At 51.4% G+C, this 27265-nt stretch overlaps 1 protein-coding gene across 3 annotated transcripts in view; it reads right to left on the bottom strand.

Moving 5' to 3' along the window:
* Positions 1-9325: 9325 nt before the first annotated feature.
* Positions 9326-27265, bottom strand: part of TXNDC16 (thioredoxin domain containing 16) — a 39522-nt gene continuing 21582 nt past the window's right edge. For all 3 annotated transcript variants that reach the window (XM_052783619.1, XM_052783620.1, XM_052783618.1), the window contains 7 exons: positions 25017-25185; positions 24377-24513; positions 19741-19825; positions 15414-15552; positions 14639-14799; positions 12885-13075; positions 9326-11468 (listed from right to left, as the gene is read on the bottom strand). In XM_052783619.1, coding sequence (XP_052639579.1) covers positions 11185-11468; positions 12885-13075; positions 14639-14799; positions 15414-15552; positions 19741-19825; positions 24377-24513; positions 25017-25185 — 1166 coding nt within the window. In that variant the 3' untranslated portion in view covers positions 9326-11184. The remainder of the gene's footprint in view (positions 11469-12884; positions 13076-14638; positions 14800-15413; positions 15553-19740; positions 19826-24376; positions 24514-25016; positions 25186-27265) is intronic.

Genomic DNA, 27265 nt, shown 5'->3' with positions numbered 1-27265 from the left:
ATACCTTTCTCTATTTGGGCAAGAAAATGGAGGGGACCTATCTGTTAAATCCAAGAAAAATACCTCCTATCCTTGATATCGAACAGCAGATGGAAGGGCTTGGGTGAAGAGCTGGGGCAACTGGGTCCCAATAACCTCATGGTGGTGCAGGGACCGGGGACATTAATGTGCTCATGGCATTGGGACACCACTAGTGAGCCAAGACTGGGGGACTGGGCTGGGTAAAAGAAGACATTTCTCTGTGCGAAGACTGGCCCCGCTCCCTGCTGAGGCTGGGTGGCAGGGACCCCGTTCCCAGTAGAGCCGGGACTGTCACTGGCGTTGGCTGGCTGTAGGAAAAGGGTAGGCAAAACCCTTTGGGCTAAAAGCCCGGCCCTGTTCTCCTGGGAGACTGCAGGATGCTTCCCAGCACTGCTGGAGCACTCTTTTTCCCTGGAAATCCCTGACACACCACAGGAGGATGGATGCATCGAGGAGTTTGCCCTCGTTGCGCCATGGTGCATCAAAGATGACCCATGGCGTGGGAGAGAAGAGAGCAGGGCTGCGTGGTCCTCGCTGCCGATGGCTCAATTTTCAACCATCCTCAGGATCTCGAAGGGATGTTGCTCAAAAAAAAATAATCGGAAAACCAAGGAGGTCCAAAGGAAATGGACAGCAGGAGGGTTGTGATTAAATGCCTTTAACTCATATCCTTAAAAAAATAGATCTACTCTGGGAGCTGTTTGGGGAGAGGAATGTAAGGCTGGCCCTGCTGGCTCACGCTGAAGGTCTCTTTGTAGCTTGTCTCCATCCGCAGACACTAGCTGGGGTTTAGGGAATGAGTCCAAGGACAGGGCAAGTCAGAGCAACCTCGGCTGGCAATGGTCAGCAGTCACCAAGAGCCAACCCAGCCCCTCCGAATTCACCTACCCCCTTTCTGAAGGGAATACCACCCCACAGCAAAGAGCTTGGGATGTACCCACGGGTGGGAAACCCACCTTTTGGGGACAGGGGATGTGGTGGGGTGTCCTCCCAGAGCCCCCCCCTCAGCATTGCCGGGTCGCTGGGGCCGTCGGCACAGGGGAAAGGCTGGGAAGAGCAGCCAGCTGGCCCCGCTCCTCCGATACCGCAGGACACGGCTTGTCAGGGGAATAGTTGAAGCTTTGCCGGGGACGACTGGGCTGTGTTGTGAAGCCCTTCCCGTTCCCTGGGAATTAGACTGCAGAGATAAAGTAAAATATCTGAGGCTTCGTCCCAGCTGGAGCCGAGTCCTTAAAACGGACCGTGCTGTGCTCCTGGCTGCGATAAAGGAAGAGAGAAATCCTTCCTGGTGAAAAAAAACCCCGGCTGTCTCTCTTACTCAGCCCATGCATCATTTTGGCGACCTGCGCGTCATCCTCGGCATCTCGCTGCCTTGCTGCATCTTCCGCGGCCAGGCTGCAGGCGAGCCGGGGAGAGATGCTGGCGCCTGGCCATGCCCCATCACTGAGAGCCCTCTCTGCTGTGGGGTACCATCACTGGGTCATCGCGGTCCCAATAAGCCACAGAACTTGCCAAGCCATGAATCAAGAGGGATTTTCTCCGGCCAGTGCAGCGCTGCCCTGGGGTGACACAGCCTGAATCATGCTCCCCCCTTCCAATTTCACTCTCCACGGCTTGGCCCGGCTTTGTCCTGACCTGCTTCGCTCCTGGGGAGATCCCCGTTTGCCCAGTCCCCCCACTGGGGACAGTCCCTGCAGGGTGTCCTGGCCCCGCTACAACCAGGCACAGGTATTGAGGGACCCATCTGCCTCCGATGCAGAAAGCCCTGCGCCCACCAGTTGCAAACTGGGAGAAAGGACCGAGCGTCCCTCTGGATGGATGGGGAGAGGCAAGGTAAGATGCCAACCTCATCCTGCCCTACACCACTGCTGTCAGCCTCTGCTGCAGAAACAGCCTTGGTCCCACCCAGGATGGCCATCCCGGTGTCCTCGGGGCCGGTGAAGGTGCCACCAGGAGGTGACCCAACTCCAGCATGGGTGCTGGGACCTCCGAGCCCCTTGGGACCAGTCTCCGAGCCCTGCTCCAACATCTGACTGCCCGAGGCTGCGGCATCGTGGCTGAGCTGGCAGCCACAAGCGTCCCCAGCTCCTGACTCAAAGCCCGGTGCAAATCGTGGGCTGAGGATAAAAGAACAGGTTGGGTTTCTGGTGCCTTTTTCTTCATGGATCCTGGGTTTTGCTGATCCTCCAGGGAGAGGGATCAGTGGGAAAATGCTGCCCGAGCACCAGGTGGGACCCAGGGACACACGAATGGCGCAGTCAGCCCCAGTGTGGAGTCACAGCTTTTACCAGCACGTAATTAAGAGTTTCAAAAGCATCTTGAGTGCATCCCCGGTGAGGAAGATTCTGGTGAGGAGCTCAATCTGTCCTCTGCAGAGAAGAAGAAGAAATGAAGCAGGTTCCTGCCTGCACCCGCAACCTGCGGTGCCTCACTGCTGCGTCCTCCCCGACCCAAGGGGAAGACCGAGAGGCTGTAGGAGAGGCAGAGAGACCTGGAGCTTTTGGGGATTTGTCCCTCTGGGGTCCTCAGCTGGCCTCCATGTCCCCCAGGAGCCGGAGCCCCTGAGGGCTCTGCATTAGAGGGTTGCAAGCTCCTATTTTTCATGCTCTTCATTAAGGGCAAGAGGGGGAGGTGGCACCGTGCCGAAGGGGGACAAGAGGTCGGACCCCGGGGTCTGCATGTGGGGACGGCTCAGAGCATGGATGATTAACCCCGGAGAAACCCAGCCCCACACGAAGGGCTGGCAGCAGGCAGCGGTGCCTGCCCGCAGCCGTCGCTGCCTGCAGCACGAGGAGGAAGGATGAGTGCCACCAAGGTGGGGACCACGGCAGGGGACGGTGGCCAGCGGGTCAAACCGCAGTCGTTCACAGCCCCGTTGTCACCTTAGCTCATTCCCACACCTGGGAGATGGGTTTCGATACCACGTGTCCTTTCGGGAGCTCTGCTCTTCCCGGGGAGCGGGTGAGGGTTTGGGGAGAGACAGGGGGGTTCAGCAGGAGGGAAATGTGGAAGCCTGGGGATTGCTCAGGAAGAAGCAGGATTAGGGCTCTGGGCACATCATCCAGGCAAGGAATCACACCCAGATATCCCGGGTGCCTTTCACTGCTGCCCTGCTCGGGCAGGGGCTTTGACTGAGGTTTTCTGAGCCGGTTGGAGCTCCAAGCTGGGTGTCTGGAGCTGGGATCTGCTCCATCCCTCTACTGCCTTATGCTCCCCAAAACCACACAGCCCCTGGGGAGCTCAGACCCACCTATGGGCACTGAAGGATGCTTCTCGGCGGAATGCCCCCAGGCTTGGGGGGCCTGGCACCTTGCTGGGGGGGGGTCCCACCCCAGAGGGGTCTCTGCCAGTGGAGCTGGTGGCAGTGGACCTGTGGCAGTCGCTGTCAGTGCTCCCCATGTGTCCCACCCCAGGGTTGCCTGGCTGGGCTGCTACTGGGGAGGGTGGGTGGATTGAGTGCTTGGGGACAAGATTTGGGGCCACTTGGGTGCTTGGCAAGGACTGGGCTGAAGCTCGGTCAAAGGCTGTGGTTGTCACACCGGCTTTCCAGTGGAAATACTCCACCAGAGTGACTCTGCCAGGATCCTCGAGAGCCACCCCAGTGCGTTCCTGCCCCCGGTGCGGGGCTGATTCCCAGGGCAGCTCAGTCCCCAGGGAACCAGGCTGCTCAAGCAGTGGTGAGGGGACGGCGTCCCCTCCCTGCCGCCTCTGAGCTCAGACAGTTCCCAAGTGACCCGGACGCCAGGCTGATGTCTCATGATGGGATCGAAATCTCTGCACCTGGCCGGGCAACTCACGCACCCCACTTTTCCCTGGGGACCTACAAACCCGGCGGGGAGCGAGCAGGCTGCCCTGGATCGCAAAGATGCAATATGCTGCCTGCTGAAATGCTGGCGAGTCACAGCCGGTGACTTCACCGTCCTGGGTTTGCCCGCAGGCAGCTGTCAGCGGCACATCTGGCTCCCCTGCGATGAGACTGAGCTGTTGTTTTGGCTCCGGCCTTGCTGTGCTCGGGTTTGGGCAGGTCTGTGGGGACAGGGACCCCTGCCTAAGGCCCCCCCGGCTGGTGCTAATCCCTTTAGGCTCTCAAATACCTTATCCTGGCTGTAGTTAAACAGAGAGGCTGAGTTTGAACCTAAAGGTGCTGATTGCTGGGAGCGAACGAGGAGGCTGCCTGGATGCTGGTACCCACATTTCAGCATCCATGTACCGACAAGGGAGGAGAGGCTACTTTTTACCTCCTCGGCTGCCAGCTCCATGGGGATGGGGTGTCTCCAAAAAGCTCAGCCAAAAGAAGCCCCATAGACCCCACACACTGCCGTAGGAAGGGTAATAAATGGCCAGGAGCTGGCAATGTCCCTGCCCTACCTCTCCCCCCTGCACTGGGAGCTGCCCTGGGCTGGGCGACTCTGGCCACTGCCCACGGACACTGTTCCAGGTTTGCTCCTGAAAGCATTTGCAATTATTTCTGGGCAGTAACTGCCTTTCCAAATATTTGCCTTGGTGGTAGCGCCCGGCCCCGCTCGCAGCTGGGACTCCCTCCTCTGCTCACTGCCATGCAAAGCTGAACTCTCCCAGCCGTAGCATCCTTCACGCAGCCTTGTGGTACCTCCATGTCCAGGATCCCACCTCTCCCCATGGGTCACTTCTCCCACCCACCTCCCCACAGCAGGTCCAGGGTCCACAGAGAGTCACCCAGAGCATCTCTCCAGGGCAACCCAGCTCTCCAAAGCTCCTGCCCACCAACATGGGTCACTCACAAGCCCAGCTGCAGGAGAGGAGTCCAAGAGTTAAAACTCAAAAGGGGCCTGAGCGGATTGCTCCATGGGCTGCACCGAGAGGCTCTGCTGTCCGCTCTCCTCCAGGTAGGACTGCGCATGGAGCAAGGCTGGGCCAGGGACACCATGGCTTTCATCCCTGAGACCCTGCTTCAGCCCTGGGTACAAGGAGCCGCAGCAACAGGTCCATGGCTTTGCCCTCACCGATGGTCCTGCTTTTCACTCTTTACGGATCCATGTGCAGAATGAGTCCAGCCCATGAGCTTGGGCAGCTGCCAATGAAGAGGAACAACACCAAGTTTAACGATAGGACTATTTGTGTTGCAAGCAAGCCAAGAAAACCCCGGCTGATGGAGCAAAGGCCCTTCCCCACCTCCCCATGCCAGCTGAGAGCCGAGCATTGCCCTCCAGGCCTGGAGCGAAGCTGGGAGCCTTCCCAGCACAGCCCCTGGGTTACCACCGAGGGCTGAATCATGGTATTGCAGCCACTCTTTCAACATACAGAAGGGATTTGGCAACCCCATGGGCTATTAATAGAGCCGTGCTGTTCTCCCTGGGCCCCATGCCGTGCTGGATGAGTGCAGGAGAGCAAAGCAAACTCTAAGGGAGGCGAAGCGCTGAGTTTACCTAAGGAGAGGTCGGGCGAGTGGGGAAATAACCTGCTGGAGAGCAGGAACTGGAGAGCTGCCCTCTCTCCACTTATCGCTTCCCGTCCCCACGTTGGCTCCGCCGAGCCAAGAACAATGAACAATGGAGCCAGCGACATGGCGCCGGTGGACGTGCCACCTCCGCTCCCTTCCCAACCCTGTGGAATTCCAGGGGCTCCCACTCTCCAGGGATGGCGGAAAGACACTGTGAGGGCATTTTCGTGGGATGGTCCATTGTGGTTGCTGTTCTTCCAGCCTGGTCTTTTGACTTCACCCATCAGGTGTGAGAGTCACCCTGACCGGCTGGCGGCATGAGCAGTGAGGTCCCTTTGTGGACACCCATGTCACCCAGCTTGGGGACAGAGCAGGACGCCGTAGCCGTGGGTGTTGTTCCAGAAGGAGATGCCGGAGGTGGAGCACCTCTCTGTTGGGAAGGGAAAAATACAGAGAGAAGGCATTCTATGAGGAGCTGATTCGGGCTGCTGATCCCGGCTCCATTCCGATCCCCGGCTCCAGGAGGATGGAACAAAACCAGTGATGCCCTTGAGACCCAACCCCTGCCCACGCCGAGCATGGGGCAGAAGGGATGGACACCCCATCACGGCCACCCTGCAAGCTGCTGCGGGCGGCGTGGCGTTGGGTGCTGCGGGTACCTGCCCTGGGCCTGCACCAGGAGCACGGCTGTATTTTTAGCAATGGAAGCGCCAAGCGGAAGAGCCACCCTACGCAATGAGGAAACCCATCCTGCCCAGCTGCCACCCCTTATCTCACATCCCAGCTCCATCCTGCCCCTGTACCCTCCCTTCCCCAGCGCAGCTCCTCCGCCACCTCCAGCCGTGCCAATACGGCACCGACGGCTTCCCGTCCCACCCCCAGACCAACGTCTGTCTGTCTGTCTCCAGCTTTCCCCCCACCACCGTGCTTCAGCCACCGCTCCTGCCCCAAATCGGCAGGCAGCAAGGGCGTCGTGTGGGCTCGGGGAACTGGTTCGGGTCTGGGCAGGGGGACCCGCTGGTCATCGTGGACCACCCCAGGCACTGCTGAGGCCATGGGACCCTTCTCCCATCCCCGCGGGCAGTGCCAAGGGCACGGGCATCACGGCCCCAGGGTACCACGATGGTTTGCATCACCCTTGTAAAACTGGATGCCCCTCAGGGTGGGCTGAGGTCTGGCCGTCTGCCTGCCCGAGGTGATTCAAGAAAGCCTTGGCAGGAGATCAGCCTCACCTAGCAACTCCGGGCAAACAGCCCCGGCCGCGGCTCCGACGCTGCCGGCTGGCCCCGCGGCAGGGGAGGGTGCCCCACGGCAGGGACCACGGCCAAGCCGTGCTGGAGAGGAACCTGCCCTGCTGGGTGGCAGCAGAGAAAGCATCTCTGCCGGGCTGAACCACCAGATGGGATGGAGTGACTGGTTCCCACCGTCTCCCAGCCCTGCCAGACCCCCTGTCCCCGCACCAGGCACCGATGAGCCCGAGAGACACGAGCCAGCTCACCAGGTCTACGTCCTGCTTCGCATCCTGGCCGCGCTGCCAGGAATCGCTGGCACGGCAGCTGCCTGCGCACAGGCAGATGTGTCCTTCCCGTGCCCCCGCTCCTGCTTTGCATCATCTCCCTCCCGGGGGCAATGTCCTCTCCCGCCTCCTCCCTGCTCCAGCCTTCTCTTCCGCCGACTTGCAGCTGTATCCCTATGGCAGAGCCAGACAAGAGCCTGGCCATGGAGCGAGGCTTACCGGGAGGGACCGTGACCATCAGTGGTCCAAGCCTGGGAACGGGGTTATCAGCGCTCCAGGATGGGCTGAGAACAGCCAATTCGGAAAATTCACCTTCTACCGCAAGGACTTGCCTTTCGCCGTCTTCGTTTTGCTCAAAGGGCTGAAAAGCTGGGAGAAACGCCGTGATTGCTTCCCGATGCCCCATGGTTTGGAGAGCACCCAGCAGAGATGTCAGTGGGAGCAGCAGGTGGGAGCATGCCGGCTCCTGAGTCAGCTGGCACCGAACGCCCGAGGGCGGCAGACGGCATGGGAACCTCCGTCCTGCAGCTGGGTCCCCGGGGCTTTCATGCTTTTCAATCCACCACCCCTTGGCAGCCACGCAGTAGACACTTCTGTAACCCTTCCTCTAAAAGCTCTTTAAACATGGAAAACACAGCGTGCACCCTTAATGTTCCCTCCCACTGCTGCTGCAAGCCTTCCTCCCTCCTAACCGATGATGATGGCTCTGCAGGACTCATCAAGGATGGCAAAAGACCAGACAGACCACAGCGCATGGAGAATTTCCTTTTGTTTCAGACAATAATTTAAATTGTTTTGCTCTCCAGGACAAGCACATAATCCTTTTTTTTTGTGTGTGTGCGTGTGTGTATCATTTTATCTTCTGATCAACCACTGACATTTAAACACCCCCTGAAAGGTTCCCAAAGTGCACGAAGTCCATGCAGCTGTGCACCTTTAGCGTAGCGCTGAAGTAAAGTACCATCACAAGAAGAGTTTGGTCTGAAGCCATAAATGGTCAATACCACATCTGCCAGGAAATTAATCAGTTCTTCAGCTCAGCATGCACCTCACTAGCATCACCTAGGGAGATAGAGATAGATCTATGGTTTACTCAGACACCTCTTTTAGTGTAAACGGTTGAAAAAGGAGCTGATAGCATCAGCGTTCACTGTGATCTTGCCTCACTTTAATATCAGTATGTGCTGACACACAGAGAAGCAGTAGACACGTACACCGTCCCCTGGTGATGGCTGGCTGCCTTCTGCATCTTTGCCGAGCGGTGTGTGCAGGATGGCATCCCGCTCCTCAAGCCCGGTGGGATGCACTCCGTTCCTCGCAGCTGCCCACTCAGGTCCAGAGCTCTCCTTCCTCCGACTCGCTTCTCACTCAAGGCCATAAACACCCACTGAATCTTTCTTTCTGCACCGGTCTGTCCCCAGAGCTGTAGCTATTAAAAACAACCTAGTGCAATAGTCTGCATCTGTGGGATGCAGACCACAATCAAACTGTCCCCAATATCCCTCACGTTTTCTCCCTGTCCGTACATATCCTGGCACATAGATGCCTCAATAGATTTCCCTAACTGCCTGCTTGTGCTATGCAATAAAAAAGACATTTTTGTATTTAAAAAAAAACAACCAACAACAAACTCAAAGCCAGGCCCATGCACCCTGATGTGGTCCAGGACCCTGATCCGCACCCACGCTCACAGTCAGCAGCTCCAGCAAACACAGCTGCCGACCCAGTTTGACGCTAGCAGCGGTGGGACACGGACAAGCACGTCCCTTCCCCGTGTCACCGCAGGAGCCTGCGCTGGCAGCTGCAGGGACCCGCTGGCTGGGCTCGGCTCAGGGCTCCTGACACCCCCAAACCCAGCTGGGAGGCTCAGGCTGGTGGATCCCGCTGTTGATGTGGGGGCTGAAGCCTGTAAAGCCGGGACTCCCCAACCCTCCAGGTTTGCTACAGCCCCTACCCCTGGGAGCAAACAGCCCCTCAGCCACCAGCGTCCCCCCCAGGACCCCACCGGACAGCCGTTCCTGACCCGCCATCGCTTTGGTGGCAACGCTCCAGCATCAATTAAGCAGCACTTGGAGAGGCAGCAATTTTTGAAGCCATAACCAAGATGTGGCACTGACCCCTAGTGACAAGCTCCTGCCCCGATGCTGCACGGCAAAGGGCTGCGATCGAAAAAGGACGCGTGGTCAAGAAGAGCGGGGACGTGGGAACGCTCCTCTATCTTGCACAAACCCTGCCGAAGGAAGGGATCCTTCTGTCGCAGAGCTCGGTGGGCTGGGGGAGCATTCCCGTAGGGATGCATCCATCCCAGCCACCCTGGCCCAGGACACCAGCCCCTCCGCTCACCACGCTGCGCCCAAGACAGATGCAGATTGACTGTACTTGAGATAGAATTTATTTAAGACATCAATGACAAGCCCAATTATCGCACTTCACCTGCACCAAGTGGGAGAGCGATGCTGTAACGGCAGCAGTGGCGTCATTAAGGACAGGGTGGGAAACGACCAACGTACAGCTCGTAGAGCCCAGCAGTGTAACGACCTTATACAGAAGAGGAATGACGGGAACTCATGGAGGATCTGTTCGCGCCCTGACCTACTCCTTCCCTTGGGAATGCTCAGCTGCATGGCAGCCTCCGATCTGCATGCTACATTTTATTACTTTAAATACATACATTTTGGCTCTAAGCCTGTCATTAAGTCCAAAAATGGTCTGTTTCAATTAAGGGCTTCAAGGAGAGCCCAGGACTAATGGTCTATTTCTGGACATCTCAAAATACTCCCAACCATGTGGGCTGCTTACAGGACAAGCAATGCAGACTTTACAATGCTCTCGGCAGTTCCTTACCGTCAATTTTTCCCCTCCCCAGTAACTTCAGAGCCATAAGGAGGAGGAGGAGGAGGATCCAACCCTTCTGGCACCTCTCAGCGGTGCTGTGGAAGGGAGCAGATGCTTATTGAAGGGGGTGGGAAGATGATCATGGCATGGGTGGGATTAGACAAAGCTTCCCTCCAAACACACGGCCCTCCCCAGCCCACATCCCACGCTGGCCTGCAGGCTCAGGTCCTCCACCCAGGAACAACAGACTTTTTGCTGTCCCCAGGAGATGGGCAGAGGCTGGAAAGCCACTTCCCCAGGTCCTGCGTCTCCCCATCTAGCTATGGATGTGAAGCAGCTCCATCCCACCTCAGAAGGGTCTGTCTCCAGCACTGCCGGCCTTGCCCTTCATCTCCCTCCCCTCGTTTCCAAAGCGCTGGGCTTTCTGCAGACCTCACTCCCTGCACCGTCCCCAGCTCAGGAGGTACCAACCTTGCTGCTGTCACCGACAGCAAAGAAAAATCGAGGCTGAAAATAACCCCCCAGGCTTGTACCCAAGAAAATGCCAGCATTGAGCAAAGCCACCTTCCGACCTGCCTGCCCTTGGGATTTTCTGGCAGATTTTTGTCCCAGCTATTCACGGCTGTTGTGATGACCTGAGCTCTGGCCTTTGTAATAAAACTGCTTTAACCAGATATTCCTCTTAGTCCCGAGGATGAACACGCTCATGAATTCAGTTCACGAGTCAGGTGTAAACACAAGTGGGTGCCAGTTTAAGCAGCCCTGGAGTGGGTGGCACGCTTGCCCTCCCAGCTCCACATGGGTACAGTGCAGATATAATCACTTTTTGAGAGCAGGGCTTGCCGACACGCATCAGTAGAGCAGCTACTGCAACCATGGGGACAGAAAATGCTTTGTCCTGGAATCACTCACGCCTTCTTGCTCAGGGGTAACCAAAGTGCCTGTGTGAGACATACAGAAACTATAGACCAGGGCTGCACTGACTTTTCCAGTATAGCTTGTTGCACAGGCGAGCTTCCAGCACGTGGTGAGCCTACACCATCTCTCCCCCAGCTATGGGGTGGGCTGAGCTTCCTCGCAGCAACCTCCCTGCAGATCTGCTCTTGCTGCTTGCTGTGCAATGCAATCCTAGGAGCAGCTGGGGGGGCCAAGGTGTGGGGTGTACGGACACGTTTCTGGCATCAGAAATCACAGCCACTGCAGAATGACCAGCACACTGCAGCAGGGAGCTCACACTGAGACTTAGGGGCTGTTTTATCCCTTCACCATAAATTTACTGCTAAAAGCACTTCACTCCTTGCTGTAAAGGCTCACGTTGGGCTGGGAAAGTGAGAAGGTTTTCTGGGCACCGTCCCACATCTTTCACTGCCCCCAGCAGGGGCATGCCCAGCTCTCAGAGCTCGCTGTGTCTCTTGCTCTGCTTCTCCCTTGCTGCCAGCCTCGGGACTGTCCCCCGAAGGTCCCTCCCGGGGGACACGACTTTCTCTGCCTTGGTGTCCTGGGACGGCTCCTCCTGGACCGTGATGTCCCCTCCTGGATTTTCGGGCGGGCGCCGCGCCGGTGTGTCCCCACGGCGGTGGGAGGTGTGGAGGGGGAGCTTGGGCACGGCAGTCTCCATCATCTGAAGGAAGTCATAAGCAGGGAGAGGGGGTTTCCAGTCCTCCTCAGACAAGGTACCTGAGAAGCAAATACAGTCTTGTGTTAAAAAGTTAAGAGTTATGCAGCCCCACTCCATGGACATTTCCCTTTCGAAGGAATTATGGCTTTTTTTGCCCTTTCCAGTAAATGCAAAATTAAAGATCTTTTCTTAAAGGTCACCCTCTTTCCTCCAAAACTAATACCACCACCCAAATGAAACCAGCCAGGGGTGCATCAGTATTTACTGGAGCTGGCCAAGGCTCTGCTCCCCGAAGGCTATGGGGGTCCTCTGTCCTCAGACACCCCCCACTGCAAAGGACACACTCGGGTTCTCTCCACCAGTGGGTGGATGTTTCACTCGGGTCTCAGATAACTGTGTTAATGACTGTGCATTACTGAGATGCCATTAGGAGTGAGGGGAGACTCCTGTCCATACCAGGAGGAAGCGGTCCCATTAGGTGACCTTTTTATGCTTTTAAGACTGATCACACAGTTTGTAGCACTTAAAAGCCTGAGGAAGGAGGCTGTGATGGCTGGCACAGCCCTTGGCTGTGCGGTGAGCTGCTCAGCCATCAGCTCACCCCTCTGACACCCCTGAAAACTAAGGTCCCTTCCTAGAGACCTACATGACAGCCAGGTGCCTTTAGCAGTGGAAATGGAAAGAGGTGTGGGAGGACGGCTGGCTTACAGGGTTCTCCCAGTGATTACTGGGTCAGAAATGGTGTCTTCAGCTCCGGCGAGAGCCTACACATCCTACCCTGCCACGCTTTTGGAAACACTTGCTTTGAAAGGCTCATTTTAAAATTCACAAGCATCAAGTGGAGTCAACCCCACTGCCTTTCCAGAGCCTGAAGCAGGCTGGCAGCCAGCAGTTCCCAGGATCCCTGTAGCATCCCATGGCTACACATAAGACATGAGGAAGGCACATCTGTGCTGCCTTCCTCCAAAGCTTCAGCAGGCTGATCAAGGCAGGAGGGATGCAGTGAAAAGCTTCACAATACAAGCCAACCCTTTATGTCTCAAAGACCACAGCAAAGCACCAGCTTCCTTATCCTCCCTCGTCCAAAAAAATGCTGGAAGGTGCCTAAAGAGCAGCTATTTCTTATGCTGACAGCTGGGAGTCAGGAGATTTTCTATTAGCAAGCTGTGCTTCAGAAGGTTTGTTTGCAGCAACTGGAGAGCACAGCCAGGTTTGGGGATTATGATGGGGAAGGGATGTCAATTCAGAACTATTCTTGCTTGGCTCTGAACATTAAACAGTCCTGAAGCACACTCGTGAATGCGGGTATTCTCTTCTGGCCGGACTATTTGTACTTCTCCAGCTCAAGTTAGCATAGCCAGTTTTTCCATCATTAAATTCCAGGGCAGACAATTTATTGCACGTAGCATCTTCTCATAAACAGACCGGAGCTAACAGTGCATGCTTAGGAACGTTACAAACGTGTGTCCACTTACTGCTGGGAATCTCCAGTCCTGCTTTTAGCTTCTCCAGCCAAGACAAGATGTTCATTTCAGTGATGGACTGCTCTGATGGGAACTTGAATACCTGACCCCCGGCATGAAGCTTCACCCAGATGAGAACAGGCAGCGAAGGCATGGTGGCAAAGTACGCCTTCAGGACCCCGCGTCCCACTGGAGTCTTCCTCCTGTTGGGAAGAGGAGATTAAACTCGCTCACCAGCGGTCTGGCAGCACAACAGGACTGAGAGCCAAGCAAGTGCCAAAGCCCTCGGGCCACATCCAGCAAAGCACACACTTTTGCCTATGGGACGGCTGTAGAAGCTCAGCGCGTTATTTATAAGCTCAATGCCTTAAGCAAGCCATTACAGTCCAATGGAGAGGGAGCGGACAGCAGATTAGATGCATAAAGAAATCCTCGAGCAGGAGGAGCTGGGGCAAACGCTGTAGGAGGGTGTGAAATGTTCTCCACCGTAAGTTTTTAAGACAGGAGCGGGACAGGTCCTGCAGCCCCGCTGCTTGCAGGGAGAGCTACCAGCTCCCTCCAGCCCAGCGGCTGCCACTGCCCCGCGGCTGCGGCAAGTCCGCAGGGGGTGGAAAGGCAGGGGCTGATGCAGAGGGCTGTGCTCAGGTGGTCCAGCCACTGGGCAGCTGCTGGGGGCTTCCCCAAAGCCCAAGGAGCTGGGATGGCTACTTCCCCAAGCGACATAGAGAGGGCCAAAAGAGGATATCGAGATGGAGGGACAGGAAGCCCGCAAAGATGCTGAGTGCTTCCGGCACTATTTTCAGGCTAAGAGTGATGCTCGAGGTCTGAGCTGGCTCTCCCATGGAAATGAGGACCTCTTTCGAGGACTATGCTACTGTTTCTGAGCCAATGGTTGTATTCTGCCCTCTTTTGTGGCCATGCCCTTTTGCTCTGACAAAGGACAGCTCGCTCTTTCTCAGGAAGGGAGAGCAAATGCAGATGTGTAGGTGGGGAAGTTCCAGGGGTTCTCGTTTCTTGTGCATTACTGGCAAACAAATCGTCTTCTCTTTGAAAACATGTGCATTCCCCGTTAGCTAAACTTCAGCCCACGCTGCGAGGTGCTTCCCAGACTTCAAAGCACATTATGATTAAGGCAGTGAGGTGTCTCTGGGCTTGGGCAAAACAAAGAGAGGCTAAAACTTGAAAACGCAACCAGGGAGGGGAGGATTAGGAAAAAATCCCCTCTCCTACAACCTTCTATTTCTTAGCTCCTGGATTAATTTTGTTTCTTGAATATTTTTTAAGTTTGCCTTACAGGGCTTCTTCTGGCTGTCCCTTCTTCTGAAAACTTTCTTTCCCCCAGTCAACAATCGGTAATTGCCCTGCTGATCTTCCCTCTAATTGCTGATGGAATAAACACCCCAAGATACTCCAGGAGGGCAAATTTACTTTTTTCCCCCACAAGTGACGAAAATACAAATAACACCAGAGCCAGGGTCAAGTTACTATGCAATATCTTTGAGAACATTTTACTCTACTGAAAATTATTTCTGCAATCAATTAAACATTTACTAATTTTACTTTGTTATGCAATTTTGCAGCTGCCCAGAACACATACTGAATCATTGCTAAATGATTTGACCTCCCAACTCATGATGATTTCAGACCGAATAATCACATTACCAGCTAGATAGTGTTTTCAGTAATTGCAGACTCAGTATTTTCCTTGCACTGAAATGCTAAGAGCGAGCTAACAGAAAGAAGAAAAGAGGTTTTTACACACTCACAAGTTCAACCAGCAAGCCACAAACGCTTGCTGGGGTCTTCCTTTTGCCAGCTTCAGCATTTCCTTGCTTTCCATTTGACCAATGTCACCATCGCTGAATAAGATGAGGAAGGGCTTTCTGAGTTGCAAGTAGCGGGGCAGATTTTGCACGGTGATTTCTGGCTGCGAGACATCAAAACAAGAAGTTGGGGTTTATAGGGAGGGGAGAACAAGACAAAATTAGACTTTCTGTCCTTACGCGAGGGGTGCAGGGGCTAAAGCAAGGCTGTAGTGTCCACGTTGAATGCAAGCAGCTTGAAAACAAGTGTGGGTGCTGGGATCTTGGTGCACGTTGGAGATGTCTACGCCCAACCCTGCCCATGGCAAGCCAAGTCTGTATGAGCAGCTGTGTGCTCTGAGATGAAGGGGTGTGAGCAAAGAAGGCAGAAGCAAGGCCAGCTCAGCCCAGCTCCACGTGTTATGGTTATAACCAGTCTCTGAAAGGCATGTGCAAGAGGCAGGGACCAGACCCTGCGAGAGGCCAAGCCACCACAGCAGCAGGTCTGTGACTACAAGCACAGGCCATCGACTCCCAGGGTCTCCTCCCACGAGACCACACCGCAAACAGCAGATTTCTGTCCAGACTGTCTGATCCAAGCCATAAAATCTAAAAACAAATGTAACTCAGCATGATAGAAATAATGAGCAAACATGTTTATTTTGCACAGCTCCACGCTATAATCAGTTCTGCAAATGACTGCAATGGAAAAAGGACACTTTATTTTTTTTTTACTTACAAAAATGTCCAGCAATTCATATCTGATCATCTGCACCATGTCCTGCATGCTCTGTTTGGACAAAGCGATGCCTTCCACGCTCCGACCTCCGCTCCTGGCAAGGAGGAGGGCTGGGGGAGACACTGCATATTTACGGGATCTGAAAAAGAGGGATGGTAACAAGAACCGGCCAGGGGATTTGACACACACCAGATCTGCTGTACGCAGAGCTGGCATCCTCCCAGTGAAAAGTGGGGACAGGGATGCAGGCACCTGCAGGAGGAAAGGGTCACGTTGCCCATTGCCCAGTCTCCAGCCCCTGCACAGTCCTGGTTTGATGGGGAGAGATGGGGCTGATGTGTTCCCTCATCCCCTTCTGAAACAAGCACTTACCCAGCTCGCACCAGACGCTAAATATACACACACACACAAACGGCACTTTCTTCTGCAAAAAAAAGACATCGGCAGCTAAATAGGGCAAATCCAAAACACCACCATCTAAACTATTTGCTGGCACTTTTCTTTCATTTTGACACCTAAGGTTAGATGCTGCAAATACACACCCAGTGCTTTACTCTGCCTCCCAAGCCAAGGCAAACAGAAGGTCTTAGACTCCATCTGAGGGACAGCAACCTACACAAAATAAGCTCCAGGATATCTAATTTTTGGCTTGGTGAACATGGGCAATTTTGCTGAAGTCCAGCTCTGCATTAGAGCAACACACAGCGCCTGCACAGATATACTCTTGGTGGAGAAACCAGCTCATCCTTTGTTCCCCAATGTTCTTCTGGTTAAGAAGGGTTCTTCTGGTTCAAGGGTATTTAAAGAAAAGCTGAGAAGATGGAAAGAGCAAAAATAGGAGAAGTCTGAGCAATGAAAGGGCAGGGGGTACGTCAAGATGGGAGAGCAATATTCTGGAAGTTTGAGGAACTTCAGTCCCGAAGGCTCCAGATGTCAGTGCCCAGAGGAAGGGCGTGACGGAGGAAGTCAGCTGCCTCAAAAGTTTTTTTGGGGGCATCTGTAGTTTATTTTTCAAAGGCTGCTGGTAATTATTCAAAGGCTGTGACACCAGAATTGCTGGGGAAGTGAGCAAGGTGTAAGGACATTTTGGGTTGTGGAGGTGGGGGGTGTGGAAAGCCTTTGATTTCCTTTTCAAAAGTAATCTGGTCCATCTGTTTTTTTTCTCCATATGAGGAAGATACAACACAGACTCAGCCTACTGCAAAGGCAGCTCAGAGAAAAGTCATGTTACAACCAATTGCGCTTCCCTCCATGGTTTGCTCAGGCAAGTTCAGTTTGGACACTTATATTAGCAGTTCTGAATGGGATGGAGATTTGTTCAAATTTGCTTTAAAAATCTCAGTGTTTGGTGTTTTAGGTCATCAGTGACAAAGCAGGTGGAGGGAACTGCAGGTAACACATTTCCATGATGTTCAGCTCATATGTAGGCCTCTCACTTCCTCCACCACAGCACTTACCCATCTGGAAATAATACACCCACTGCAAATTTGTAAGGGGCACCCAAGATCTGCACTGATGTCTTGATAAAGAACAGCAGTAATGAATGACCTTGGACTTCCCTGAGGCCTTCAAATGTTGTGAGTCAAACTGTTCTTGGATTTAACAGAGGCACTTCAGTTTCTTTTTGCAGTATCCTCTGCTTTTTTAAATTTCTCATCGTAAATCCAGCCCTGAGCTAAGCTTTCCCCTTTCTGCCCAGACTCCCGAGCTCTACCAGTCAAGGAAGTTGAGTTTCGCACTTCTGGTCACGGCTGGGAATCCTCTGATCTATTAGGAAGGTCCTTAACTTTCCTCTCTGTTGTTTTTCAAATTAACCTGTATTTGCAATCAATTAAGAATGGTAAAACCCTAGAAAATTTTTAAATTGAGGGATTTTGAACTCTCAGACTTCCACAGGTCTTAAAGAGACTCTGCCTTGATGACTTCTCAGAGGAGGCAAGGACTCCTGCTCCCTATGTCTAAATACATCAACTTGTTCAGCAGCCTTTGATAAGGAAGTTTATTACATAGTGCCAGAAAACCAACAAATTCCGCACCTAATAGCTAGAGTCTACCCTGAAATCACTTCTCATCTTATTGGTACCAAGCGGTTGTATTGTTGCTTACCACAGCTTTCTATTGATATAGCAGGGGCATTTGACGGGTAATATGAGACTTGCATTTAAATCAAAAACATCTGCAAACAAATACTTGGCAGGAATCTATGACATCTAAGCATTTGAGAAATAAATAATTACTTCATTCAAAGCATTTCTTCCTTAACGCTTTTTTTTTTCATTAGTTACCAACCAAGCATGTGCTTGCTGAGCAAACAGTTTTGCTAACAACATTCTTTGTGTATTTTATATACCTTTTTCTCTGGGAAGAGGGGACTCGGCTTTCCGTGACCTGGGAGCCACAAACATTTCCTCCTTCAGTGTTTAGCAGAAGAATAGCTTTTCTTTTCTTAAGAAGGGAAGTGAGCCTGGCTCTTGCATAAGAAATTCCTGTAAGTGTTTACTTTCTACTTACAGTTGCAAAGATGACCAGCTACAGTAGCTTCACCCACAAATCACAGCCAAATTCCAAACTTGGCAGAATGAATATCTATATAAACTGTATTAACTATTCCAACTAAACAGGAGCACGCTGCAGACCGCGGCTGGAGCAGAAGGATGGAGGTGTATTCTTCCATGTCATTGCTGAGAAAACACAGGCTTTTTCTACTGGTATCTTGTTTTGTGAGATCACCCTGCCCTCCTTTGCTTTTTTAAACTTCTATCAGCACAGTTTGGTTAATAGAGACGTACTAGCAAGATATTTGCATTTTTATTCTCCGTGCATACCACAAAAATGCCCGTGTCTCATCAGATGCACTAGAGATGCATTGCATCTGTAAGAAACTAATGAAAATAATTCACTGTTGCATTACTGGCTGTTAAACCCACACCTGGAAAACACGCCAAGGACCTTCTGGGATTTTTATCTCTGCCTTGATAGCTAATTTCTGACGGAAATGAGATGCCAGGACAAGCTGAAGATTCCCCCTGGATCTAGCTCCATTTATAGGCACTGAAGCATCTCTCACAGTCTAATCCAAAGCACTTTGCCCCTTGCTGGAGTGAGTCTTAATGACACAGTTAAGTGCATGGACTGATACATGCTCAGATCCCATTAGCTCCAATTTGGCTTAAAGTTAGGGCTGCAATTGATGCTCTTAGTCAGTCAGGAACTGACCGAGAAAGCCTTGACTTCGCCTTTACCATACGAACAGGAGGAAGGCTGCTATATTTTTTCAGCACTCTTCCTCCAGAAAGAGGATGCACCTCCCCAGAGCTCTGTCTGGAAACGGCGGTAACGTCTTGCTCTTGCTGAGGGGAGGGAAACGGGTGAGCTCATCATTCAAGCAAAAAAAGATTAACTGTTGAAAAGATAGAGGTAGGTTCTTCCCCATCCTTGGGAGCTGCAAACTTGCAAAGCCAGGTGTGAGCGCCCACCAGGAAGCTGGATGAGACCAAAGGGGTTTAACACCTTTCCCAGTGCTGCAGAAAGGCCGCCTGCTCCACACCAAGGCAGCTCCATGGAAAGACAGCTCCATGGAAAGACAGCATTTATTTCAGGTCTTTCAAACTATTTTCCAGCACCCAGACACAATGCCCACTCCACCGCTAGCCAAGAAAGCCTGCAAGTAGTCACAAGCAGCCTCTCTTTTGGCTGCTCTTGGCAACTGGGGGCAACCATCAGAGCAAGACTCACATTTAGAGCCCTGGCTTTGCAGCAATCCCCTTACGTTCCCCCTCCCCATCCTCACTGGCACTTTCCCAGCATCAGGCCAGGGAAGAGGAGACGAGAAGGTGAAGGGAGTGCAGAAAGAAGAAGATCAGTAGCAATTCATCACTTCTTCCTGATGGAAAGAGAAGGGCAGAATTGGTTTTTCTTCCTCACACACTGATCCTAGCTGGAGGGTATCATTTTTCCAGCCTGTTTTTTCCTCCATAAAAGTTTGGTCCTGTTTGTATGAGGAACCCAACAGATGCATGGGGGCTGGCAGGGCTGGAGGACTGAAAATACCCAGAGTGAACTTAAACAGCAGGAAGGGAGATGACCATTCATTTCAACAGGGCTAAATGAGTTGCCCATGGACAAGCTGCAAATCAGTGGCAGAGCCAGGGCTACATCTCCCTTTGGCTGAGTCCTGACCAATCTCCCTACAGGACTAAATCACTTGTAGCTGCTTAGAGCTGCTGATAAACACTCAGCATGGCCAGTGACACTTGCTCTAGGCATTGGCTTTCACTAAACGCAGATCAGTTTAAATTCTCACCAAATAAAAAGAGAACCAACTTACAAAGCCAAGGCATCATCTTCGAAATACATCCCCATTGTTACATGGCCGCCTAAGATGTTTCCTGCCTCTTCGAAAGCTTCCCTGGCTGTAAGAAAGACAAAGATACAAAAAGACCAATTATAAGTCTAATTAGAAATCTTATAAATCCCAGTGACCCTTTGGAAATGACTGATGGTGACTTAACTGGAGTAGTGCTAAGTGCCCAGCAGATAAACCAACCTCTCCCCCAAGTCTCTTTTGGTTTTATCCAGTTCCTCAGAGGAGGCAGGGTCTGTTACGGGCATCCAGCTAAGATAGGGAAGGTCGAAAAGCTAAAATGCCTCGCAGACACAGCGTGCTCCACCGCTTTGTGCAGCTGCAAAGAGAGGGCAGCACCTCTGCCGACACACGTCAGCATAAACCCACGTGAAGCGGCTGCGATGGTCCACCAGTCGCCCTACTGAGACGGCGAAGTCAGGTAGAGGATGGGGAGGAAAGGACTGGGTTGGGGCTTTCTTGATCCACCACAGTTGCATCTATCTGTGTTGAGAGACTGATAGCAGAGCCCCGAAATGAAGCTGGTTCCAGAGCTGGTTTATGCCATTAGAAAAAATCCTGGTTTACGCAACTGGCTCCATGGGAGGGACAAGCTTTGTGAGAACATGCAAGCCATTGTGCGTGAGCTTGTAAAATACAGTTATAGATCAAAGATCAAAACCGCTGCTGCCAAAGGTAGGGTGAAAATGGGGCAGACTTCAACACCACCCCCTCTCCCCCTTTGTACTGAGCAATCGAAAGCAACAAAAAAAGGCTCTTCTGACTTAAGGACACTAAGAAATCACACTCTGGAGAAGTCAGGTTTTCCCAAGAATTGATTACATCTCAGATACAGCCATAATATATGTCGCTTTATAACTTAACTAAGATTTCATTCAGAGACTATTTAGTGTTCCTCGTAACATTCACCGTCATATCACAACTGGCCAGCCCAAGCTCTTGGGACCGGTGACTCAGACCTCAATAGACTGAGGCTGGCTCAAAACTGGCCACTTTTTGGTTCTTTGCCTCCTGCTTTCCAGCTACACTCAAAGCCGTATTTTCCATTGTGTTCCCCTGGAACCACAGGGACCGCAAACTTTCCTTTATACTATTTTCCTTTCCAAATGGAAGCTTAGATCCTTAAAGGAGCGGCTCATTGAGGGTTCAGACACTGTAGGAAACAACACACATACAACAAAGCTGGTGACACAGCTTGGCTGGTTCATCTTGTCATAGAGAAACCACCGTTGGATGGGTTTGACGTTAGTTCCCAGCTATTTGGTCACTTGATTTTATCAGTGTTGAGAGAAAAGCAACCCATAGGACCAGCTGATAAGGATCACCGAGAACTTCACCAACAAATCCTTTGTGAACTTGTCTGTGCCCCAGCTACTGGAGAAAAGGCCACGGGGCAGACCGTGAGCGTGCCCTGTGCCATAAGGCACTAAAGGACACAGCCTGACATGGAAAGACCAGGCTCGCAACCAAACTTCCTCAGCAGAGCATTTCTACAGGCATTTAGCCTTAAACACCTGCTTGAGATGTAAGGTCATCTTGAAGTGCTGCCCTGCAGCATCCCTGGCTGCAGGAATTCTCTCCTACATCAGGACAACCTTCAGCAGAGTCCAGGCTTACTCCTTGCATCAGGGTCATTCCTGATGAGATATTCCCTCCCTATCACACTTCTAAATTTTTCCATATTTTGGGGACTGTGCCAGACCCAGAGCCACGCACCAGCCTTCATTTCTCAACAGCTCACAGCAACCATCTCTTAGCGCTGTGCAAGAAACCCTCCACTACGGACACGAAGCCCTTCTAAAGAAGCCGTTTAAACATTTCCTAGAAAATTAGTCCCCCCTGAGAGCACTGTTTTAATTCCCCGCAGGGCCTGATCATGCGCTGCAGCAGATGCCTCCAGCTGGAATCCCAGCTGCCTTCCATGACAGCCACCACGAATTGCACAAGCCCAGCTTCACTGCAGGATGTGGGAACAAGAAGGAATAAAACTGCCAGATGAGGAAGGGTCTATAGCTCCTGCAGAGTTTTCGGAGGCAGGATCTGAGCATCACCCCTTATCCCTCTAGCAGAAGGCATCTCATGAAACCATGCTCTCCAGCAGCACCTGTAGCTTTTTTGCATGCCTTCTTCACTTGGTTTACACCAATGCTGGCAAGCCCTATGATGGTACCAGAGCTTTGCAGAACACAGGTGTATTTTTAAACATTTGCTGTACAGTTTAGGACAGAGTCTTACTTCCAAGTATGCTTCCCGTTTCTGCAGAGCAAACAAATTTGTCTCCTATAAGTTCTCCAAGTTTCCAGGAAAATGCTCATTCACTGCCCTAGTAACACGATTCACCTCTTTGTAATAAATTTGAATTATGATTTTTCCGACAAGCCTCTTGTAGCTCAGACCCACTGGATGGTTTCTTAACATAGTCCTGACACTAAGTGTTGGAAGAAGTCCAGGGCTTTATTTAACTGGACATCTCGTTGCTTTGTTTCAGTTAACTAGAAATGGCAATGACATGGCACATTGCTCATTCAGGTTAGAGCAGGAATTCTTGCCATGAGAAAATCATTGGAAATTCCAGATAAGTCTGTGGGCTGATAAGAGCAGCAATGTGGTTTCCCTGACTCTGGCCTGAGTTTGATGTCAGGACAGCTGGCTCCAGTTTTCTGCTCCCTCGGGTCATTCTGCATGACGCTCAAACACCCCGCAGGTTACAGGTGGTGAAAGCACCACGTATTTCATCTCCCTTGGCATCTGCAACTGCATTACCCCAGACTGCGGATGCCATTCCAGATTGCAGACCGAGTGTGCCCCGAGGAAAGAGGCAAACTTGTGGGCTCCACACCAAGCCGTCTGGAAACCTCCAAGACTGTTAGCACGGAAGGAAATTAACTTCTCCTATATAGGAAAGAGTCTTGAGCTCACACATCCAGCCAGATCCAGGCAGGTTCCTTCCACGAACCCCTCTCACCGTCCCCATGTTGCCCAAGGCCCTATCACGGGGCTAATCCAGGCTCCACTACTGCAGAGAGTAGAATTATCTGGAATAGAGGGGAGATTTTGCAGCTCTGCTGATGAAAAGCAGGGAGAAATGGGCTAAAGGTTTTTTGAGATCAGTAAGATTTTCTGCTGTATTTAACAGACTTAGACCCTCCAGAAGAAGGCAGGCATATTAGCTGTCAGCTGGCTTGGTGAACACAACCCAAGTGTTTTCTAGTTGGTTCCAGACATTTAATTTTGTTCTTACCTCTGTGCTCAGTGGATTCCCTCTGGACCTCCTCATGTGAGAAAGTAGCTTGGTTTGCATTTAACCAAAGTTTACAGGCACAAGGGAGCTTAAAAATGAAAAATAGTCTGAAATTTTGACCTTAAGACAGATCAGAAAACTCTCCTTTTTTTAAATGCAGTAATTCCCACGGGTCCTAGCTCTCCACTGTGGATTTGCCTGAAGTTCCCTTTCCAGACTGACTTCATTCTCTCTCCCTTGTTAACATGTATGATTGTCACATGAAAAATCACTGTAGCTCTCAGGTCAATTTTCCCATCTTTCAGAAAGGCTGTGGAAACCCAGTGGATCCTGGACCACAGCTATGGCATGCAACTGGAATGATACTGGAGCAGCATCGGAGTGACTAACAGCACCCTATGCAGTGGGCAGGGGAGGGAGAGCATGACTGCTCCAAATTTCAGCCACTGGTCAGGACTATACGGACCGAGACTACAAAGTGAGACAAATTCAAACAAGTTCAGAACACTCCTTCCAGTAACTTTGCTTAGCATTTCTAGCTGATGTCCACTACTCTGGGGGCTGTGCCCACCTATTTAGAAGTTCACAAGTGGTTTTCATTGAGTTATTCACATTTCATTCCTTTTGATGTAAGAAATTTGTATTTTATCTTATTGCTGCTTTGCTTTTTTTTTTTTAAAAAAAGGATTTGGATTGTGTGTTGGTTGCGAGGACTGAGACTACCACATTTGCTGGAGGAGGAGTCAGCAAGATAACTATCAGTCCAGTAGTGGAAAGGGCTTTCTTTAAGAAAGAATATGCTGTGACATGTTGTACATGGACTACAAGAAGAGGCTGATGGATCTGGGCTTGTTCAGTCAGAGGCTAAGAGGGGATTTAATGGCAGCCTACAACTGCTTTGAAGGGGACTCATAAAGAGGATCGAGCCAAACTCCTCACGGTAAGGGGCAGGAGATACAACAGGGACAACAGGCACAAATCATGGCTTGGTAAGTTCAGATTGGACATCTGCAAAAATTTCTTTGCAGAGACAGGTCACCCAGGGCACTGTTGTTTTGTACTGCACCAAGCACCACGTCTCAGTTTCTGTCGGGGTTGTCAGATGCTACCATGTTGGACGTAGTAAACATGCCTGGCAGCTGAAGGTCCTCTGAGCCATGACATGGCCCTTAGGTCCCACATCTGGAATCACCTGCTACCTTCTTCATGCAAAAATAAAAAGGGTGGTGCCAGGCAGGCTGTGATGTGAATAAACACACTTAGAGAAAATGAAACATGGAGGAACTTCCAAGCACCTGGAATCATCCCTCTCCCATTAGGAATGAAGCCAAATGCTTAACCCACAACTACCACACTAACCTTCACTCGTGGCTGTGCTAAATACTCCTAGAAGCGAAGTGTGGTGATAGGATGACAGCTCAGACGGAAACTCTCCTCTTAAGTATCCTTCAGCTTCCTCAATTGTGGCCAGCTTCAGAGGGCAGGAAACTCGGCTCCTATGGAGAGGCAGAGAAACAACACGGGCTGCCGCCTTCTTCACTTTTGGGATGAAGAGACAAAAGTGCAACCTCAATCCAACAATGCCCCAACCCAATATGACAACCATTATGCCTCAGTGACAAAAATCAGTTGCCTGGGAAGGAAGGGCAATGCCTAGTCACAGAAAGGCACTGGAGCTGGTTATGGGGAAGAGAGAACAGCCCTGAGCCAAACTGGTTGCTCTGAGATCCTTGGGATCCCCATTAAAAATAACAGAGAAGGAATTCCAGCAGAGAGAGAGGGAAAGTGGCAACAGATGGATGCACTGCCCGAGAACACATGTTCCCTGACATTGAAAAGCACAAAAAGTTATTAAGCCGATTTCCAAACCAGGTCTACAATCAGATCTGACATTATTTTTCCAAAAAGGATTTCCATTACACAGACTGTGAAGAATCCAGAACATCATCTAGCAGATGTGCCAATCTTACTGTGTGGGGACTCATTAACAGGCACTTACAGCATGATGAAGCTGGTCAGTTCTTCGGTTCCCCACATGCCATCGTACATGACTGATCGCTCTCCCTTCTTGTAAATCTTGATGGCAGGAAACTGAGTGACATTCTCCTTTGTGCAAATGCCAGGCCAGTCCCAGCAGTTTATTCGAGACAGCAAAACCCCTCGAGTTCCTAGAGTGGAAACAAATACATATAAATAATATGAAAGAAAAAAAAAAAAGAAATGGTTGAAAAACAGAGATTTTTGTGAGCTTCTTTGGATATTATCGCATATATTTGTATTAGTGCTGCCAGAACTCCTATTTGCTTTGGCGTGCATCCTACAGGGCTAGATCCTAGCACTAAGAGTGAGTCCAGGTAGGCTACCGCTGAGAAGTTGCTGGACCATTCCTGGAGACAAATGCTGCTTTGTGTGGGCAGGATGTCAAAATCCAGCCCTGAACACACAATACCTTTGAGTACAGGCTATCTCCCTCTTGAAATCATTCATGGATATAGCACCATTCATGCCATACACTTTTCAGCATAATAGTAACTATTTCCAGCCTGCGAATGTATTAAATACCCCAGCAGGTGTGGATTGATCCAAACAACAGACCATGGAGAGAATAAACTCAGGGAAGTGATAGGCTGCACTTCTCAGAATGAAATTCTCAGAGACATTCACATCTGGCTGGTTACTCAAAGGAACACCATGAAACCCTGAGGCAACCGTCCAGAGCATAAAAGGCAGTAAGGAAAGGTACTGGAAATACCTCAGGAATAAGGCCAAGACAAAGAAACAATGCAGGCCCTCGCTTACAGGAAAGAGGAAAGATAAAGCTTGGCATGGAGGAGGCTGATGCATTCAAGGCTTTTTCATTTATAAGGTGCCCAGTATTGAAAAGTGGCTGTTCTACCTAAAACATGAAGCCCAATACACAAGGAGCAGTTAAAAGTCACATAAATATGATAGATGTAATAGAGGCTGGCAGTCTTGATGGCATTCACCCTATCCTACTTATGCAAGCTGCCCATCTCCAAGCCACTAGCAGGTACCTTTAGGACCTTAAGAAAAAGCCTGGGGTCTCACAGGTAAGGGAGAGGGAAAGGGAGAGCACTTGGAACTTACAGAGCAGTCAGTCCAACTTTGGTTCCTGCTGCTAAAAAAGCTTTTTACGGGTCTCACCAAAGTGATAAACTCAAGGGATTCATAAGCAGTGAAACAAATGAAGGTTGGTTCCCTGCACACTCTCCATGAGCCCGAGACACTCTGCCTGCAACTCCAGCATGTCCTTATCAGCCTTTCTTTCATCTGCAGGTTGGGCGATGACCAGCACACGCCGCTGCTGGTCCTCGGCTAAGCCTGTGCTAACCAGCTGGCAGATGAACCGTCACCAGCTTCACTAGCCACCACCCCTTGGTTGCCAGCCTTGCCTAACCTGCCTCCTACCTGCTTGCAGGCTTGACCAAGGACAGCAGGCCTGCGTACAGTTCTCAGGCCATACGTCGTCCATGCCCACTGCAGGAATGCTATATCTCAGAAATCTTCATGCCTTCCCTAAATTTCTTTGAACAGCATTCAACAGTTACATGGGAAGGATGGGATGAAACCTAGAGACAAGTACACACACGGAGGCAGACCATTGCAAAGTGTCCTTCGGAAACCAGGGTCACGGCAGGTGATGAGGATTTCTCAAGAGTACAGTAGATCAAAACAGCCAAGCTTTCTTCTCTGCCTGTCCTGGGTTTGATTCTCACCACTATTTTCATTAAAGGCTTGGCTGATGGAATAAAACACACACATCCAATCTGCAAATGATCCCAAGCCCAGAGGGGCAGAAAGCAATTTGAAGGGCAAAGTGTAACAGCAGCAGCATTCTGTAACGAGAAGCAGGATGCACAGATATCATCAGTGCTGCAGAAAAGAGCAAAGCTCATTCTGGGATGAACCCTCAACAGCATCTGCAAGACATGGGAGGAAAATGACACTGTTCTGTCCCAGTGAGACCTCTGCAGAGGCCAGCAAGTCAGGCTGGGAAACATGTTTTTGGGAAGGCTTAAGCAGATGAGAGAGAATCTGGAGAAATTTGGAAGACGTGCCTCCTGAGGAAAAACCCAAAGAACTGTGTTTCTTTTGATTGGAAATTGCCTGGAAGAAAGAAACAATAAAATCTAACAATATGCAAAGTCTGCTCTGGAGGCGACAGTGAGATCACTCTGTTGCCAGCTGGGCAAGGACAAGCAACAACCCATTCCCAGGTGGGGAGGT

Source organism: Harpia harpyja, chromosome 3 (genome assembly GCF_026419915.1).
Source record: "Harpia harpyja isolate bHarHar1 chromosome 3, bHarHar1 primary haplotype, whole genome shotgun sequence".
Taxonomy (NCBI): Eukaryota; Metazoa; Chordata; class Aves; order Accipitriformes; family Accipitridae; genus Harpia; species Harpia harpyja.
This window is presented reverse-complemented; position numbering and strand designations above follow the sequence as displayed.